The 18,919-nt window shown below is 30.4% G+C and overlaps 1 protein-coding gene across 4 annotated transcripts in view; it reads left to right on the top strand.

Moving 5' to 3' along the window:
* LOC106786215 (gamma-aminobutyric acid receptor subunit beta) overlaps nucleotides 1-18,919 on the top strand; it is an 86,881-nt gene that overhangs the window by 52,497 nt on the left and 15,465 nt on the right. For all 4 annotated transcript variants that reach the window (XM_014747359.1, XM_014747360.1, XM_014747358.1 and 1 more), the window contains exons 4-5: nucleotides 11,814-12,040; nucleotides 13,685-13,767. In XM_014747359.1, coding sequence (XP_014602845.1) covers nucleotides 11,814-12,040; nucleotides 13,685-13,767 — 310 coding nt within the window. The remainder of the gene's footprint in view (nucleotides 1-11,813; nucleotides 12,041-13,684; nucleotides 13,768-18,919) is intronic.

Below are 18,919 nucleotides of genomic sequence, written 5' to 3'. Positions count from 1 at the left end.
ACTCACATTTAAACGATCGTTGCTCCGATTCGTTCGTTTTCTAATTCTAATTCTAATTCTTCTATTTCTAATTCTACTACTACTACTACTACTACTACTACTACTACTACTACTACTACTACTACTACTACTACTACTACTACTACTACTACTTCTGATACTGTTGTTATTTTTCTTTTTTTTTTAAATCTAATTTTTTTTTCTCTCTCTTACTTTCTTCTTTTCAACGAATCCCAATCGGAACCGTATCATTCCTTAACCCCTTCACCCAACCACACCCCTCATCTTCGAGACATAGTTGTTGTTCTTATACCATTTAATACGATGATACTTTAATCCCAAAAAATCATCATATATCAATGATCCTAATCCTACGACAAGAGTCTCTATATTACATTAAAAAAAAAGAAATATAAAAAAGGAATACACACACGTAAATACATTAAATATATATATATATATATACGTACACGTAACACGTACACACGTTTATATACACGACACATGTAACACTTGATAAAAGCAATCGATTTTTTACGGTGATTTTTTTCAACACCATTCTTTCTCTCTTTTAAACTACTATTCGACGAAGGTCGTGCTCTCGATAAAAGTTAGTGTGCACACCCAAGGTCATCTTATTTCTCTCTCTCTCTCTCGTGACCGCACGAAAAGTAATTACACCTTCGTTAATCGAGGTATCCGAAAGCTCGTGTAAACGGGAAAGTATGGTTAGAAGTTAAGACAAGCTAATATCGTTCCTTTCTTTTTCTAACTTGAGAAAAATCGTGATTAAACAGAGTGAGAGGGGGAGAAAGAGAAAAAAAGAGAAAAAAAGAAAACGGGAAAGAGAAATAGAGAAAGAGAGGAGTGAAGGAGGGGAAGAGGGAGAAGAGGATTGGTGGGTACTTTTCAAGGGTGTCGGTTTATGCTCCCTTCCTCCCTCCCTTCGTAAATTTGCTCGTTAAAGGGTTATTAAAGTTCAACGTTGGTAAAAGCAACCGATTGAAGCAGACCTTCGTCGTTAGATCCCGTAAAATCGATCATACCCCGACCGTGGATGAATTTTCGCTTCGTTGCTCGATTCGGTTTTCCGATCATCGGGTTTACTCGTTTATCAGTCGTCGGTTTATCACGCTAACCCTCTAGCCAAATTTTTTATTTTTTTTTTTCTCCTCTTTCTACGTTTCGATACACGAGCAACCACCACCGGTTTATTCCATATGTGCACCCTACGGATACATTTGTTTCGTTCGAAAATTTAAACGATTCTAAGTGGACCAAAAACAATTCAAAGAAATAGTAATTAATTATTAATTATTTCATTTGTATAGATAGATATTAATTGTTTCTTATTTTTTTTCTTGTTGTTTGTAAGACAATTATTTCGTACGATTTTTCTTTAATCAATCAAAAATTATTATACGTTATCGTTATTATTAACTAATTCGCGTATTGTCATTAATTTTTTGAGTTATTGTCACACACACACACACAAGTCGAATAATAATTATAGTATAGAAAAAGAGTTATGTGTTTTTTTTTTCTTTATATCAAAATGGTCGAGACTGAATAGATTTCGCATAAGTGTAGACAAAAAGGGTTTTGTCGAGGTACGTAAGCGTTACGAACGAAGGGGTGTTTAATATGTACGCGTTTGAGCGTAAGATATACACACACACACACATTGAACTAAACTTTATGCACAAGTATAGATATACGCGAGGAAGAAAGAGAGAAAGAGACAGATACATATACAAACAGATACATACATACATACATACACAAACACGAAAATACTCACAGAAGCAAGAACAATCACTATCCTACCACCGCCACTACCATCACCACCATTACCATCACCACCACCACCACCACCATCACCATAGCAGGTCTTCCATTTACATACATTCGCATTATACACACACGAATCGCCTACTAACCTACGTTTTTATAGCTCGTCACAGCTGTTTGGTTGGCTGAACTGTTACAAGGGAACCTTGCTACGTTCCACAGTCTTCGCAAGATATATTCTTGTCCACTTCGTTTATGGTTTATGGTTGACTCGTTTGATTCGATTTGCGATGTTCTTGTTGCATGGCCCCACCCGCGGTGCTCGATCCAACGATCATGATGATAACTCGTTGAACCTTTATCAAATGGTTTGCTTTTATTTTTAAACAACTATCTATTATTTCTTTACTATTTCAAAATGAAAATCTGTATAAATAAAACAATAAAAATAAAAACATTCTCAGTTTATATATATATATATATACATAGAAAATATATTTTAACGATGAACATAGAAAAGAAAAAGAAATAAGGAAGAATAAAAAATAATAAAAAAATAAATATATATATATATATAAAAGAATAAGAGAGAATGATTCGATTTTATAAATGAAACGATAATGTTTCAAGATTTGATTATATTACGATCGTAGTAGAATTTCTGGTATTATCGAATAATAATCGAGCACCGCAGGCCGCACATACGTTACAGCACGCATATATACGCGTGTAATTAAAACGCGCACGTATATACGAATGATATCATTCCCGTACACGTGTACGTGTTTTATAAGTACATACGTGAGCGCCAGTCACGCGTATCTATCGTCTCACTATACGATATTCACACACGTATAATATAAACGAATATTATTCATATCAAAAAATCAAATGACATTAATAATAATAATAATAATAATAATAATATATTTTAATACATATATATTTGAACATACGTGTGTGTATATACGTATACATGATATTAAATATATATTTATATTTATTATCCGTAATATTTATTATACAAAATATACTAAAAACGAACTCGTTCTCTTCGATGCTAAATAAAAAAAAAAAGAAAATGAACACAAAACAAATTTATTCTCTAAGTAAAAAAAGGGATGAATTAACAATCATCGTTACATAGAGCGTTGAATTGAAATTAATTTGAAAAAGGCGTTTTGTATTACATATATATATATGTATGTATGTAACATATATACATATATTTATATATATATATATGTTACATATTTAATAATTTCTGCAGTAGAAATTCGAAGGTAATCGTTCCGGTGTCTACACTCAGATTCAAACTAGCACGGAACTCGGTACGACCTGATCTATAAATATCATTTTTCACGATCTTCGATCCCCATGATCGAAGATAACAATGTGTATAGGTTAAAATTATATCTTAGAGAAATATATCTAAGAGATAAAGAGAGATAATCATCTCTCGTATCACATAGAAAAAGAGAAAGGAAATGAACGTAAAACATAACGTAAGCTCGAAGTATGTGTGTCGGAGTTACAAGGTTTCAACCTAATCGAGTGAACGGTTATATTGGCTAACGAACGCGTGCTAATTAAAGATCGGTATTATCGATTATCTTACAATCTAATGATCATACACATACACACGTGGCTTTTATCGGAAGAAAAAATAATAAAAACAAACTTGATTGGTTATCGTGAAGTAAAGTGAACAATTTTTCATACCAAAATTTCATGGAACACCACGTTCCATGGAAAAACCCAAAAACACATATACAAAATCTAATAAAATAATAATAAATTAATAAATAAATCAAAATATCGAATTTTTCATTCGAATTTAATTTCAAACAGCTCCGAGATACTCCCATGGGTTTACGTTTATAATAAATGCGTGAGGTATTGCATATTAACCTACGGTTAATTACAAAAGTAAGGAAAAAAAAAGAAAAACAATATAGATACAACGTGATCCGTACCGAGTTTGGAGCTGAATGTACGAGGCTGGACCCCAGGTGTTGAGCCCTGTGCGGAAACCAAATCAAGTCGACACTGTCACCTGGGACGTGACTCGCGATTTTTTACACCCGCTGGCGACCCTCCGATACGTTTTCCTATGTATATATATACCTACCAATATATACATGTATATACATATATATATATACATATAAAAAAAAAACAACAAATATATATATATATATATAAACATAAAATCTTATCCTCTCTCTCCACATCCCATACTTTCAACCCCATCTTCTCTCTCTCTCTCTCTTTTCTATTGGTATTAGAATCAACATCAAATTCACGATCGTTCTCCTCCCATCGAACAATTCCAATCCCTTTCATCCCCCCCCTTTCTCTCTCTCTTACTCTTCTCTTCTTGTATTTATTTGTTGTTTCCTATCATCTCGTTTCCCTCTTTCTCTTCGAGTAGTATCAAAACTAGTAACCAATGGAAACAACGAAAAGGGAGAAAGAAAGAGAAAGAGAAAGAGAGAAAAGCAAAAGGTACTAGAAAGGATTCCCATGGTTGAATATCGTCTTCCACTTTCTCACTCTTCCAAAACCTCTTTCTCGATATCGAGAATCATCCTGAACGCGAACAATACTTTTCCAAGTATAATGCCCCTTTACGATCTCTTCTGTTACCTCCTTGATATCCAACATCATCTACCCTTTTCGGCCTGGTTTCTCCGAATAACAATCGAGAAAAGCGACGGATAATCGTACACTCCTTTCGTGTAATAAAAAGGAGAGAAAGAGAAATAATGTGTGTATGTGAAAGAAAGAGAGAGAGAGAGAGAGAGAGAGATAAAATATATATATATATATATGTATATTTATATGTATATATGTATATATATATATATATATATATATATATATACTTTTTCCTCAATAACTCCCTTGGCCCCAGCCGACGATCGCACATGATAAAAAATAAGAGAGAAATAAATAAAAAAAAAAGAAAAAAAAAGAAAGAAAAGAAAGAAAGGGAAGAAAATCAAACGAAAAAGAATAATAATAAAGCACAGAAAAACTAAAAAAACAATATGAAAATGATTTTTGTATGTATAAGTTAGATCGATTTTTATTATCGATGTGATTTATACAAACAAATATACATGTGCATATATATATATATATACGATATTAAAATGTATACATATATTTCAAATATTGCTAATTAAAAAAAAAGAATATATGTATATGTATATGTATATATTAGTCGGTATATATAAATATATACAACATACATGTGTATCTCTATCGATATACGACATATTACGTATTATTCAATATTGATATTTAACACCAATTATATGAGCTGTATCATTGTCAGTGTGTGCAGTGCGCTTCTGGTCGCTATAATACCTTTATCATTTTTTTATAAAAAAAAAAAAAAAAGGACAGAGTAATCTATATAAGTCGCGTCATGCCATCGTACATGTGAACGCGCGTCTATGTGTGTGTGTATGTATATACGTACGTACGTACGTACGTACGTATGTATGTATGTATGTATGTATGTGGTATCACCATTTTTACAATTTAGTAATATATATATATACGTGTATATATTTATATATATTATGTATATTTTTATTTTTGTTTTTTGTTTTCTTATCGAATTTTTTTTGTTATTCCTTCTGCCGTGTCAATATGACGAATACAAAGGTACGAAAAAAGGGTTTCTGATAAAGAAAGGGTTCGTAACAAGAACGAGTATGATCTTATCTTCAACTTTTAGATCGGATCTTCTTCTCGATCTTTTTTAACCCCTTCTATTATCAACCTTGAATATTCTGACTTCTGACTTCGTCGATTATTTTCTTTTGTTCTCTTTTTCTTTTTCTTTTTTATTTGTCGATCGCTTTATTCAAGCTTCCCGCGCTTTGATACATCGCTTATGTGCAAGCTTCTTCTCTTCTTTCGTTTGGTATATTTTTGTTTTTTTTTTTCTTTTATTTATTTCCATCTCCTTCTTTTTTTCTTTTATATTTCGTTTTTGTATTATTATTATTATTATTATTATTTTATTGAAATAATTGCTCTCGCGCAAAGATCACGCTTTCCACCGTCAGAACCGACCACTTAAAAAATATTCTTGCCCATTAATTTTACTCATACTACCATAATGATCGAATCAAATTTTCCTTCTTCTATTTCTACATACTACTACTACTACTTCTTGGATATTTTATTCGTAAATTATCCAACATATTTATTCGTTCAATTTTCTCTTATATCATCGAATATATATATTTCGTTTGAAGTTTAAGAAAAAACAAAAACCTAAAAAAAAAAAAGAAATGAAATTCAAACAGAACAAATTCTCATTAAATCTCAATGCGATCGATCAATACGATTAATCCGATGTTACAAGCGTTACAATTTTTCTTTTTTACTTTTAGAAAATCTAAATTAAACGAAGTCAAATATACATATATATATGGTTAAATAAATAAACGAATTAAGATAAAAGCGTTTAGTATCGTTGATACGTTAAAAGTATTTACTCTTACACACCAATACATATCCTTACTTACTTACTTACTTACTTTCTTACTTATTGCTTACGTATAACCAAGAAACAAATATAAGAACAAAACACGGAATGGTAAATTGTACAGAAAGATTTACAGCTTTCGACTGCCATTAATTAAGTTCAGTGTCGTATCACGGACAGGCATGAACTCTCTTTCGAAGATATACCACCGTGTTAAGCGGATTTCTACCAACTTTGCCACGACTTTTTCCAAACTTTTATTCTGAAAATAAGGGGGATTGGGGTGGTGGGTGGGTGGGGAGGGAGGAGGGAGGGTTGAGAGTTTGAAAAGAGAAAAGGTTATCGAATAAAAACGTCCTTAAGACGCAGCTTTGCAATTATCGTAAAGCATAATGCGATACACAACAGCGTCATCCAATGACCGCACTGCGCCTGGATTTACGCCAAACTGAACAACGAACGTTCTTCTTACTTATTTACGAATACTATGACAACTATCATGCTTTATTCTCTTTCATTAATTCAACTTACATTATTTTTTTTCTTTTTTTAATTTGTATTTTTATATCAAAATTAATCTTTCATTTTGTCTATACCAGTTATATATATATACATATATATATATTATTTTTAATGAACGTACGCGTATTAAAATTCACCCATCGTCATCGAACAATGTTACAATTTTGATCTGAAACAAGTTTTGTTCTTTTTTTGGTAATTTTTATATATATATATATAATTATTTTTGCTAACGTTAAATTTATTGGAAGATTATAAAATACAAAAGAGGATTAAAAAGTATTATTATTATTATTATTGAAAGTAGTAGTAGAGATATTTTCTCAAATAAATATTTTAAATGTAAAACAAACATCGGGTTTCCCACTCGGTATTAAATATATACAAAAAAAAAACATTACTGTTCAATACAATTATTAATATTAATTCAAATTAATACGCCACCCCCTAAATGCCAATTATATCAAAACAAAAAAAACAAAAGTAAAGAAAAGAAATAAATAATAAATAAAAATTTCTCAAATCTCGCGAACAATCGTAACGAAACAAGAAACGAAGATCCCTTTAGTATTATCAAGGAAAGACCTTGTAATTTACGCATCTCTGTAACGGCTTCGAAAACTTGCCTAATTCCTTAGCCGCTTACGTGCCGGTATGTACTGAGGAAACTACCAAAAGTTCGGACATATATCGGCGAATTTTACTTCGTGGGGTGTAGGAGTGTAGGGGGGTGGGAAAGGGGGGGGGAGAGAGAACTGTATTAAGGGTGGTGGTAAAATACGCGTTTCACCGATGTTAACTGGGCAAAATATATCGTCTAAATTTGGCCGAACGTACCAAGGAAGTTAACCGAAGTCCGATAAATAGATAATACCTATGTATAATACGTACCATTCAACGTGTTTCCCATCTGACTATGTATCGCGTGCTTTGGTGCTTTGACTTATATCGTTTAGAAAATCAATCTATCGAAAAACTTTCGGTTATTCTGATTGAAAAAGAAAAAACAAAGAAAACATTTATCGATGATTTAAACGTATAAGCCCCCCCCACCCCACTCCTCCCCACCCCTGCCCCCCTCTCTCTCCTATTATTCTCAAGGGGGAATAATAAAATCGTAAGTTTTGTTACGAATTTGAATAAAATAATGAATATAGAATTGAAACGTGTGTAATGTAAAACAACGATGCGTAAATAATAAAATAGAAATATGTGTGATAAAACTATGCGCGAGATGAACAAAAAAAAAAGAAATACAAATATATATATATATATATATATATATATAGATTGGTACGAATTTAAATAAAATAATAAATACAATTCGAGACGGAATATAATACAACGGATGCATAAATAAAAATTGAAATTTGCGTGGCAACAAATCTATTCGCGAGACGAACGAACGAAAAAATAGGAATATAAAAAAGAAGAAAAAAAAAAAAGAAAATACGCGAATGAAAATAAAAAAAAAAAAAGTAAAAATAAAAACAAACATATATAATAGATTTGTATATCGATTCGAATAAATACGAGAAAAAAAAAAGAAAAAAAAAAACAAGGGGGGACACGGAAGAAAAAGAAAATCAATTCTCGACGAGAGTAAAATATTATCGTACGATATTGAAATGATATGATATAGAAGAAAGATATAATAAAAAAAAAAAAAAAAAACATAACTAAGAGCTTTTTCCTATTGAATTCTAAACGCGTTTAGACGATCTCATCTTTTGTGCACACCCGTTGTGTACTAGCATAGCGAGCAAATATAAGATATATAATGCATACGTATATATATATATGTGTAATATGTTTATACACACATACATATATATACATTCGATTCGCGTTTAGGATTCCGTCGATGCGGTCCTATTTATCGGCGTTTATTCCGCATAAATGGGTGAATTTTCAAGACGTACAAGCCGATACGGGTAGGTATTCTCGCGTGACTAGTGCACAACTTACCTACCTACCTACACTACCTACCTTACCTATACCTACCCACCTACCTTATTCGTAGACGCATAAAACGTCTCGATATTTTCATGAAAAATACCTGCAAGTCAAGAACGATTGAGAAAGATAAATATTTCTTATAGGAACGCGCTAACGCGATATCGATCAAAAAATTTAAAATACTCCTTATTACTTATTCGCGTTCGCGTGTATACATTTTTAAAGAAAAAAAAAAAAACAATTACAAATGTAATATATTATACATCTCGTTGTAATATTCAAATATGATATTTATATATTTATTTATATATATATATATATAATTCGAATTTTTGTTTTTACTTTTTTATTCTTTCTTCATTTTTATTTTTCTTTTCTTCGCGCATATTAGCAAAAAAAAAAAGAAAATTAATTCAAATTCATTCGTCTGTAAGAAAAAGTCACGAATATTATATTCGATATTATGATTATTACTATATACATACATATAGTATATATATATATATGTTTGATATGTACACGGTTATCGACGATCGATCGCAAAACACTTTTTTTCACCTTCGTTTTATCGATCACACCCGGTACGTACGAAAAGGCAAGGCCGTCGTCTGACTGTGAGTACGCGTGAAAGCAGTTTTAAATAATTCGTACATGTAAATCTTTATGAGATAGATATATATATACCTACTATATATATATATATATATATACATATTGTATATTTATTGTATGTATATATATATATATATATATACACATTTAATATAATACATACACACGCGCGATGCATGAAGTATGTCAAACGTCCCGTAGCATGATCTCTCTCTCTTTGCACGTATTCGTTTGTCAAAATGCTATTCTCTATGTAGTATTTTAAATGTACCATATAGTAATGCGTAGAAACGCGCACACAAATGCACACATATACGTATATCAATTTATAGAATAGATATGATAAAGTATTCGTTAATATATGATTCCGAATCTGGAAGAGTATTATATACAAAAAAACATTAAGTAATGAAATATATATATATATTTATATGTGTGTGTGTGTATGCGTAATACAACCTATGTGTGACACACATTCCTGCAACTCGTTCCTTCCGCGTTGTTAATTACTTATATACACGTGTAATATATCCATACGTGTATTATAATTTTGTACCTATAATAATATTTTCGCGTCGCGTAACACTATTTTTCCTTGAGAACGTTGACGTCGAATGAACAAAATCTTTAAACATATGCAAGTTTCTTTTCTTTTTTTTTTTTTAAAAAAACAACGCGTAAACTTCAGTTATTTCGATGTTTATCAAAAGAAAAAAGAAATTAACTTTGTATCTTCCCTTCCTTTCTGTAAAAAAAAAAAAGAAATAAAAATATATTGCAAAATGTACATAATTATTTTTTTTTCGAAAAACAACAAAATCTCATTAGGGGCACGATTTAGTTTCTTCCTTCTTTTTTTTTTTCTTTTTTACGTATATCACCAGTTACAACAAGACCACCCTGTGTACGTAAACGTAACCTGATCGGTACTGAATTTGATAAACGGAACTTTTATTTTTTTTCTTTCCTTTTTTTTTCTTTTTTCGTGTAAAGATCCGACCATCTTGAGAATTTTATGAAGCCCCGTTGTTTCTTGTTGAATTTTAAACCTCGTCTCGAGTTGCAATGATGTTGGGTCACGTGAAGAGTACTAGAAACCTTTTCCTAGAGAGATCAAGTAAGCACCGGCGAGTGAATAAAAATAAAAAAAAAAAAAGGAAGACGAAAAGAAAAGAAAAGCGAGAAAAAAAACGACAGAAAGAAGGTGAGATAAATGATAGAAAAGAAATGTAAGAACGAAGGAAAGGAAGGAAAGAAAAGGGCGCGGGGGGTGAGGGTGGGGGTGGGGGGGAATGGGGTTTGAAAAGTTGGAAAGACAGTTGTGTAACGATGTACGAGATGATAGGGTTTGAAGTAAACCAATAAAGAAACCGACAAGAAGTTACGATAAGGGGTTGTTTTTTTTATTTTTTATTTCTTTTTTTTCGAGTAAAACGTCGACGTCAACGATCTCGATTTGTTTTTTTTTTTGCATTTCCTTTTCCCACTTTATCGGCCGTACCGTATCTTTTTCGCATAGCTACATTTCGTTTATATTCCAAACGCCCCCACACCCCCCCCCCAACCCAACCACCTTACCCCTTACCGTTTAAAAAAAAAAAAACGACACCATCCAACAGAACGTTTTCACACCCACAGCCTTGAATATAAAGAAAAGAGATAAATAGAATGAAAAAAAAAAACATAGAAAAAAAAAAAAAAAGACAAAGAAAGAGATAAAGAGGAAACTTGACAAGGAGGACCACCCCCCTAACCGAACGAAGTCTCGTCGGTGGGTTTGTTTTTTTTTCCCTCCTAGATCGACGTTTTATCTTCTTCTGCTTCTTCTTCTTTCTCTTTTTTTTTATCTTCGTCCAGTCTCTTTCCCCCGAAACCCGCCCCCAACCCCCGCAGCATTTCACGATCGAAAAATACTCTGTCTCTCGTAAAGACGCTGAGAATTTCCTTTATGCTTCCCCCATCACCACCAGACCCCCTACCCCCTGCCCCAGTTTGTAATAGAAAATACATATATATATTTATTATGATGCTGAAATAACGAGAATATATTGAAGAATTAAAATATAATCTTTCGTATTATATTATATATTATTGTTAACACAAAATAAAATGAATAAAAATGTTTCTATATTATTTTATCTTATATTTCATATATTATTTCAATTAATAATAATATTTTTAATTGTTATACGTTGTGCACTTGTTTAATATTATTACAAGAAAAATGTTTTCAATCTAATTAATATTATTATTTTATTTTATATTAATTATTATATAAAACATTGTATAAAATTTTTGATATATAATACGTTATCTAATAATAATAATAAATAAATATTCTCGTTGTTTCGGTATAAAAATAAATAAATGATCGGCCATATATAATTAATCGAATAATTCGTATCTATCCGTATCACAGGACTTTACGTTGGATTTTTACTTCCGGCAATTCTGGACGGATCCACGACTTGCCTTTACGCAACAGAAGGGCGTCGAGACGCTAAGCGTCGGCTCGGAATTTATCAAAAATATCTGGGTACCGGATACGTTCTTCGTGAACGAAAAACAATCATACTTTCACATCGCTACCACCAGCAACGAGTTCATTCGTATTCACCATTCCGGAAGCATCACACGTAGTATACGGTAAGTACCCTTATTTTATAACACATTAAACCCTTTAATATATACTGATATTTCAAAAGAATTTGCGAAATTTTTATTACGAGATGTAAATTATTCAAGAAAAATTATAATCGAAAAACCTAAGAAGAAGAAGAAGAACAACAACAACAACACGAGATTATTTTGTTCTTTAAATCGTAAACATTCTTTTCCAAAAGATTATACGCCCGGAAAAAAAACATCCTCCTTATGAAATTTTATTTAATATTCCGTACCTTGCGTATCCTCCCTATGGGGTAGAGGAAGGGAGATTAAGAATTTCACAATCCTACACTGAACAATTTCTATTCTTTCCTTTCTGTTTTTCTTTTTCATGAAACAATTATTTCTTACAAAGAAACTAACGAATCGAATACATTAATACAATTTAAGTAAGATTAATTATTTAACACTATTTCCACGTCACAACGTTACATTAAAAAAAAAAAACAAGAAAAATAATCCTGCACGATAAAAGAAATAAAATAAAAATAACCAACAAAAAAAAGTAAATGAATCATAATAATAACAATAATAACAAAAGTAGTATACCTGAAAAATATTTCACAATGAACGATTCCTTTCGGAAAATATTCGTCATGGATTTAATTGAATCGATTCGTTTCGATTGGCTGTTAAAGATAGCCAGCCTCCCATCGTAGTTAGGTGAACGATCCTGGTGTGTCCTCGAGATACCAGGAGATTCCCTAAACTCCCTTGAGCTTTCCAAATGCATAGGTTCTCTTCTCCTCGTCCCCTCCCCCTATTTTTCCTTCCCTTTCCCCCTTCTATCGTCCGTTCGAGATGGCCTGTCGTACTTTGGGGACCAATTGTACCAACCAGGACAAATTTGTTTCCCTGTCTCGTTCTCTACCCTGCCTATATTCCCTTCTTTTCCACCCTTGCAACCCCTCTTAGGTATCGTTTCACTGTATCTACATTCTCTCTCTCTCTCTCTCTCTCTCTCTCTCAACCATCTTTCGAGCACCCAAGAGTCCTTCGTTATTAACACCACCACCTATATTCACAGGAACCATGCATATCTAACTTGACTAAGTATATCTTGTTACTTCCTACAATTATTATACTCTTCCTTTGTTTTATATTATTATTTTTTTAGTAGTAGGTTTTATTCATTTTTCTTTACTGTCGAATAATTTGATTCAAATGTTTCAACCCTATCGTGCAATCCTATTTTTATTTTTGTTTGTTTGTTATTTAACATGTTTGTACATCTAATTTTGACTAGTCTTGTTATTTCCTGCAATTATTATATATTATACTTCTTATTAAAATAATGAAAAAAAGGTTTGCAGTAATAAGTTATCGCTCGTTATATTGTAACTGACTGCATAAAATAATTAAAAAAAAAAAATAATTTGCACAGAGTACCATAGAAATCTTTATATTTATATTTGCAAAACATTGTATACGATAATTATAATAATTTTTATTTGTAATTATTTTCCTTTCAAATATTTTTATAAATATAAAAGATAAAACTTGTGTCGGTAGGTAGGTATTCTGAAATGAAAAAAACAAAACAAAAACAAACAAACAAAAAAAGAGATATATATTATAAATTGTATTGATTAATATACGATAATAAAAATATATTTGTTTCAGTTTAACGATTACGGCATCGTGTCCAATGAACTTACAATACTTCCCGATGGATCGTCAACTATGTCATATCGAGATCGAGAGCTGTAAGTATGCAAAAGCGAGACAAAAATATACGAGAACACACGTGCGATTATTATTATTATTATTATTATTAAAAAATAGAGGAAAAAAAAAAAAAAAAAAAAAAAAAAAAAAAAAAAAAAAAAAAAAAAAAAAAAAAAATAAAAAAAAAAAAAAACAAATACCTTCGAAGAGAGACCATCAACTCGACGAGAACTCTTCTTCTTATCGGTCAAGATCTAATCACGATTATGCTCTTCACACGCAGGACCTCGATAGGACGAGCACACCTCTAAAAAGATATTTTCGAATAAACGATACTCGACTTCCATGATGACTTTTTATGGGGTTTCTCGTTTTTTTTTCTTTTGAAACTCAACCTAATTGCTTAAAATGAATTATAATTCTTTATCGATTTATTTTCATTCCAATGGAAGACGATTGTTGTTGATCGAATACGCGAATCTTTTTAATAAAAAAAAAGATTCAATTATTCTCTTACAAGAAACATCAGTGAGGTATTCATCTACGATCTTGACGGGATTAAAATGCAAGCAAATAATTTGGTAGGTTTAATAAGCCTATTATTTTTTTTTTAATCGAAATTTATTTTTTACAAAATATAATTGACGATTTAAATTTGAAGAAACGAATTTTGAGATATATTACTCTTATACTTATCAATAACATCAAGATACAATTTAAAAAAAATATTTATATATTATTATTATTATAATATATATTATATGTTATATTATATATATCTTTCCCTATTATTCTCGTCAAGTTTTCATCTTAAATCTTACGAAATATCGTCAAAAATCGTAAACGAACGATCTCAAAGATGTTTCCTTGTTAGACGAACTCTCGAGATACTTTTGCTTAAAAAAATTTACGCGTATAATAATAATACTTCAAATATTTTTACTTACACATATATATATATATATATTATAAGAAAAACATTACACTACATAGACACAATCAACTAATTTAACTTAATCACGTTTACACGAGGAATATATTAACATTATTATATAACATTACCCCCCTTACTTCCACCCCAATCCCGTGTAATCTAATCACGTACACTTAAAGTAACAAAACTTGTCTCATTTTTATTACCCTATATTATTATTTTATTTTTTCAACGAATATAAGTATTATTGTATATTTTTCTATATATATATATATATACAGACACAACAAACATATACGTTGAAGAAACCATTTTCCACGATCATTTTTATCATTTTTAATTTATCCAACCCATCTTAAACCATTTATCTGTCAATCTACCTACCTACCTACCTATATATCTATTTATCTATCTATCTATCTATCTATCTGTCCGTCACGTGCCACTACACACGCTCACCGACACACGATCGGTCAAATCCAATATGTGAAGGAAGGAGAGTCGCAAGCTCTCATCATCTCTGTCTCCTTCACTCGTTACGATTCACTCGCTCTCACTATTATTCATTTTCTTTTTTATTTTATTTTATTAGATTTTATTTTATTTTTATTACTTTTCGTTTCTTCTTCTTCTTCTTATCGTATCCAATAATAATAATAATAATAATTATTATTATTATATCGTTAATTCATACACAATTCACGTACAAGAAACTTTTTTTTTCCAACAAATACGGTTATACGAATATAATTGGTCTTTATAAATTTTTTTGTTCTTTTTGTTAACACAAAAAAAAAATTCAATTGTTCTACCACAAATGTATTTAATAAAATAACAAGAAGAAACGTAGGATATTGTGCGATCGAGTATGACACGTGTAAAAAAAAAAAAAAAAAAAGAAATAAAATAAAATAAATTTATTGTACGTCGTGTGAGAGGGAATCAACGCTAACCGTTTGTGAACGGATGTTATATATAATCATGAATTTATTTAAATATTAATAAAATATAGAGGAATAATGAGAGAGACTCTTTTTTTTTTTTTTTGTTTTTTTGTGAAAAACTACTAAATCGTCGAGCATCATCGTTGTGTGTTTTACGTTTTAATTAAAATTATTCTTTCAAATGTTACTACAACAACAGAAATTGTACGAAATAATAAGATGGTTTGTATTTTTGTTTTTAAAAAAAAAAAAAAAGGATAAAGAAATGTAAAAACACAGGGGTAGAATATTCTCAACGAATCATTTATAATATACAATTCTATTTCGGTGACACTTGTGGACTCTGAAACGAGTAAGCGAGAACGCGTAAACCAAAAAAGGAATAATTAACGTCACTCTAAAGCAAACGAGCGGTTACTATTCGTAACTTGACTCACGAGATACCTATTCTGCGAATAATTAATTAATCTTCTAATTAGTCGACGAATTATTAATTGCAGAATATATATGTATATATATACATATATATGTTATTTTACATACGTCGCGTACGTATGTTTGTTATAACCAATCCTCAAATATGAATTATTATTATTTATTACTGTCGGTCGCGAACGAATAATCAAGAAAATAATCAAACGGAAAAATCAAAAAAAGAAAAAAAACCCTTCGAGGCTTTGAATTTTTTCCTTCAATATTTGAGATTTACAAATAATTATTTATGATCAAATTAAAAAAAAAAAGGAAATAATCAAACGTCATTCGAAAGTAACGGCATAGAATAATTATAATAATAATAATATTTACGCGTGAAAACGTGTTACAGGAAATAATATGTAAAATTAAATCGAACTTTGTCACGCGAGTTTGTTAAAAATCTATAAATGGAAAAAGAAAATAATTATATTTCTTACGATATACGCGCGAGAGAGAGAAAGTAACAAAAATGAGATGGCCAGTGAAATATTTCGTGAAAAACAGAATAAAAATTTGGTAGATAAATTTTATTTATTTTTTTTTTTTTATTTCTAAACGCGAACCAACGATAAAAGTTTATAAGAACGCGTGACGATGAAATAGAAAAACGAAGTAATAAATGAGAGATATAAAAAGATAATACAGATTAAAGAAGAAGAAAAAAAATAGAATAAAAGTATTTCTATCTAAAGAAATTCACAGAAAAGTCGTAGACACGAGAAAGTTAACTCGGTCAAGTTCGTCGATTAGTTTAGTCGAAAAAGTAAGAGATAAAATCCCGTAGTAGTACCTTTAGCCGTCTCTTTAATTGCTTCTGATACGTTGAAAAAGGTTAGAACGTAATCCTCGTCGTTTCTTATCGTCAGACATCGACCTTAATCGTTCCTTTACTATAAAAGTCATTACTTTTTTTTTCTCGAAAAAATGCACTCTTGAAAAAAAAAAAAAAAAGAAAATACGAACTTAAACGTGCAATTTGCAGTAACCTATGATGATAATATTCATCCTGCATACATTTACTCACACATTTCTAAGCTAATATTTTCTCGTATACAATATAACATATATATATATAAAAATAATTAACTTTTTTAAATAATAGAAAAATCAATATTTTGCATTGAGGAAGATTATTAATTTGTTCGAAGTTAATTAAAACAAATAAAGAAGATTGGACATTCGTTCTAACGACGAATTAGCCGAAATTCCCTCAAAGACGAAAACGAATTATGATTGTACGATATTAAAAAACAAAAACAAAAAATTACGACAAAATATTGGGACAAAGATTAATTAACGTACGATTAAAAAACACGTTCCAACAACGCACGTGTGTGTTCACACATATATACATAAATATATTATTATTATTATTATTATTATCATTATTATTATTATTATTATTAATTTCTTTTGGTTTTCGTTTATGAATTATTGAATTTCAAGCACCGAGCGTATGTAATTTGTGAACGCATCTACGAGCATCCTCCGAAAGGGTCTCCTCCACTTGACCAAGCTATATATCACTGAATTTGTCACATTGGTTTTTATTTTAGCAAACGTGTGATTTCTCCATCGTTAATTCACTCTCTCTCTCTCTCTCTCTCTCTCTTTCTCGAATAAAAAAAAAAGGGAAATCAATGAATACAATCGAAGATAAAATAATGATTCGTCCAATTGATTAAAATAAAATATAACAATACGAAAAAATGTAAAATGAGAAATCACGCGTTAAAATGCTAGAACAGAAAAACCACGACGCACGCGCACGATTACAAAGTGTCTTGTACATAAATACATACATATATATATACATATATATATATNTAAACACACATACATAATTACATACACTCCTTCCACACACAACACAACACACATTTATATATATAAACATATATATACAATATATATTATATCAAAAATATCGTATATATAAATATATGTGTATATATGTGTATGTATTAAATATATATAAAAAAAGAACAATTGAAAAAAACAATGAAATCCGGTGATTAAACACCGGATCCGATCCGATCATGCGATCGAGAACCTAGAAAGCGTGTGCTGTATTTTTGAACACCATCACTTGCCACTATATATATATATATAATCACTTATATACCATCACTTACCAAACCCCCATAAGGCCTCCGACATATAGCACTGAACCTCGTGTCCGGGGACGTTGCACGGCCGACGACGGTCAGCCCCGAAGGAGGCTGATTCCAGAAATTCGACTCTATGGCTGTTGAATTTATTATAAAAGGTCCAAATGAATTTAAACAAAAACAACAAAAAAGAAAAAAAAAAAAGAAATAAAACGCATTGTGCATTTTTAGCGATGATAAAAGCGCAGCATGATATATATTTATATTCATATATATTACTTGAACAACTTTTTTTTTTCTTTTTTTTTTTTTTACAAACGTACAAGAACGAACCGAAATTTTGCGAGAATTTCTAAAATTTTATACGTTAAACGTAAGAACGAACGAGATAAACACGTGCGTCACCGACAACGATCACTTAAAAACTATTTTCTTTCATTCGGGATAATTCTCTAACGACCTTTGTTTATACAATATCTATATATATATGTATTTGTATATATATATGAGTATCTTCGTTCGTTCCTCTCTGTCACCGTCTGTGTTTACGTTTCTTTTTATTCTTATACTTTTTAATACATATTTCTTCTTTGTATCCTTATATTTCATACAATACATTGTTTTTTCTTTATCTTTTTATTCCTTTTTTTTAATTTTTTTTATTATTTTCTTTTTCTTATTCGCATGACTCGATAGAAAATCGTAAGTTTATATTATTATTATT

Source organism: Polistes canadensis, unplaced genomic scaffold, assembly GCF_001313835.1.
Source record: "Polistes canadensis isolate GaletaPanama2010 unplaced genomic scaffold, ASM131383v1 scaffold_68, whole genome shotgun sequence".
In the NCBI taxonomy this organism is placed as follows: Eukaryota; Metazoa; Arthropoda; class Insecta; order Hymenoptera; family Vespidae; genus Polistes; species Polistes canadensis.
This window is presented reverse-complemented; position numbering and strand designations above follow the sequence as displayed.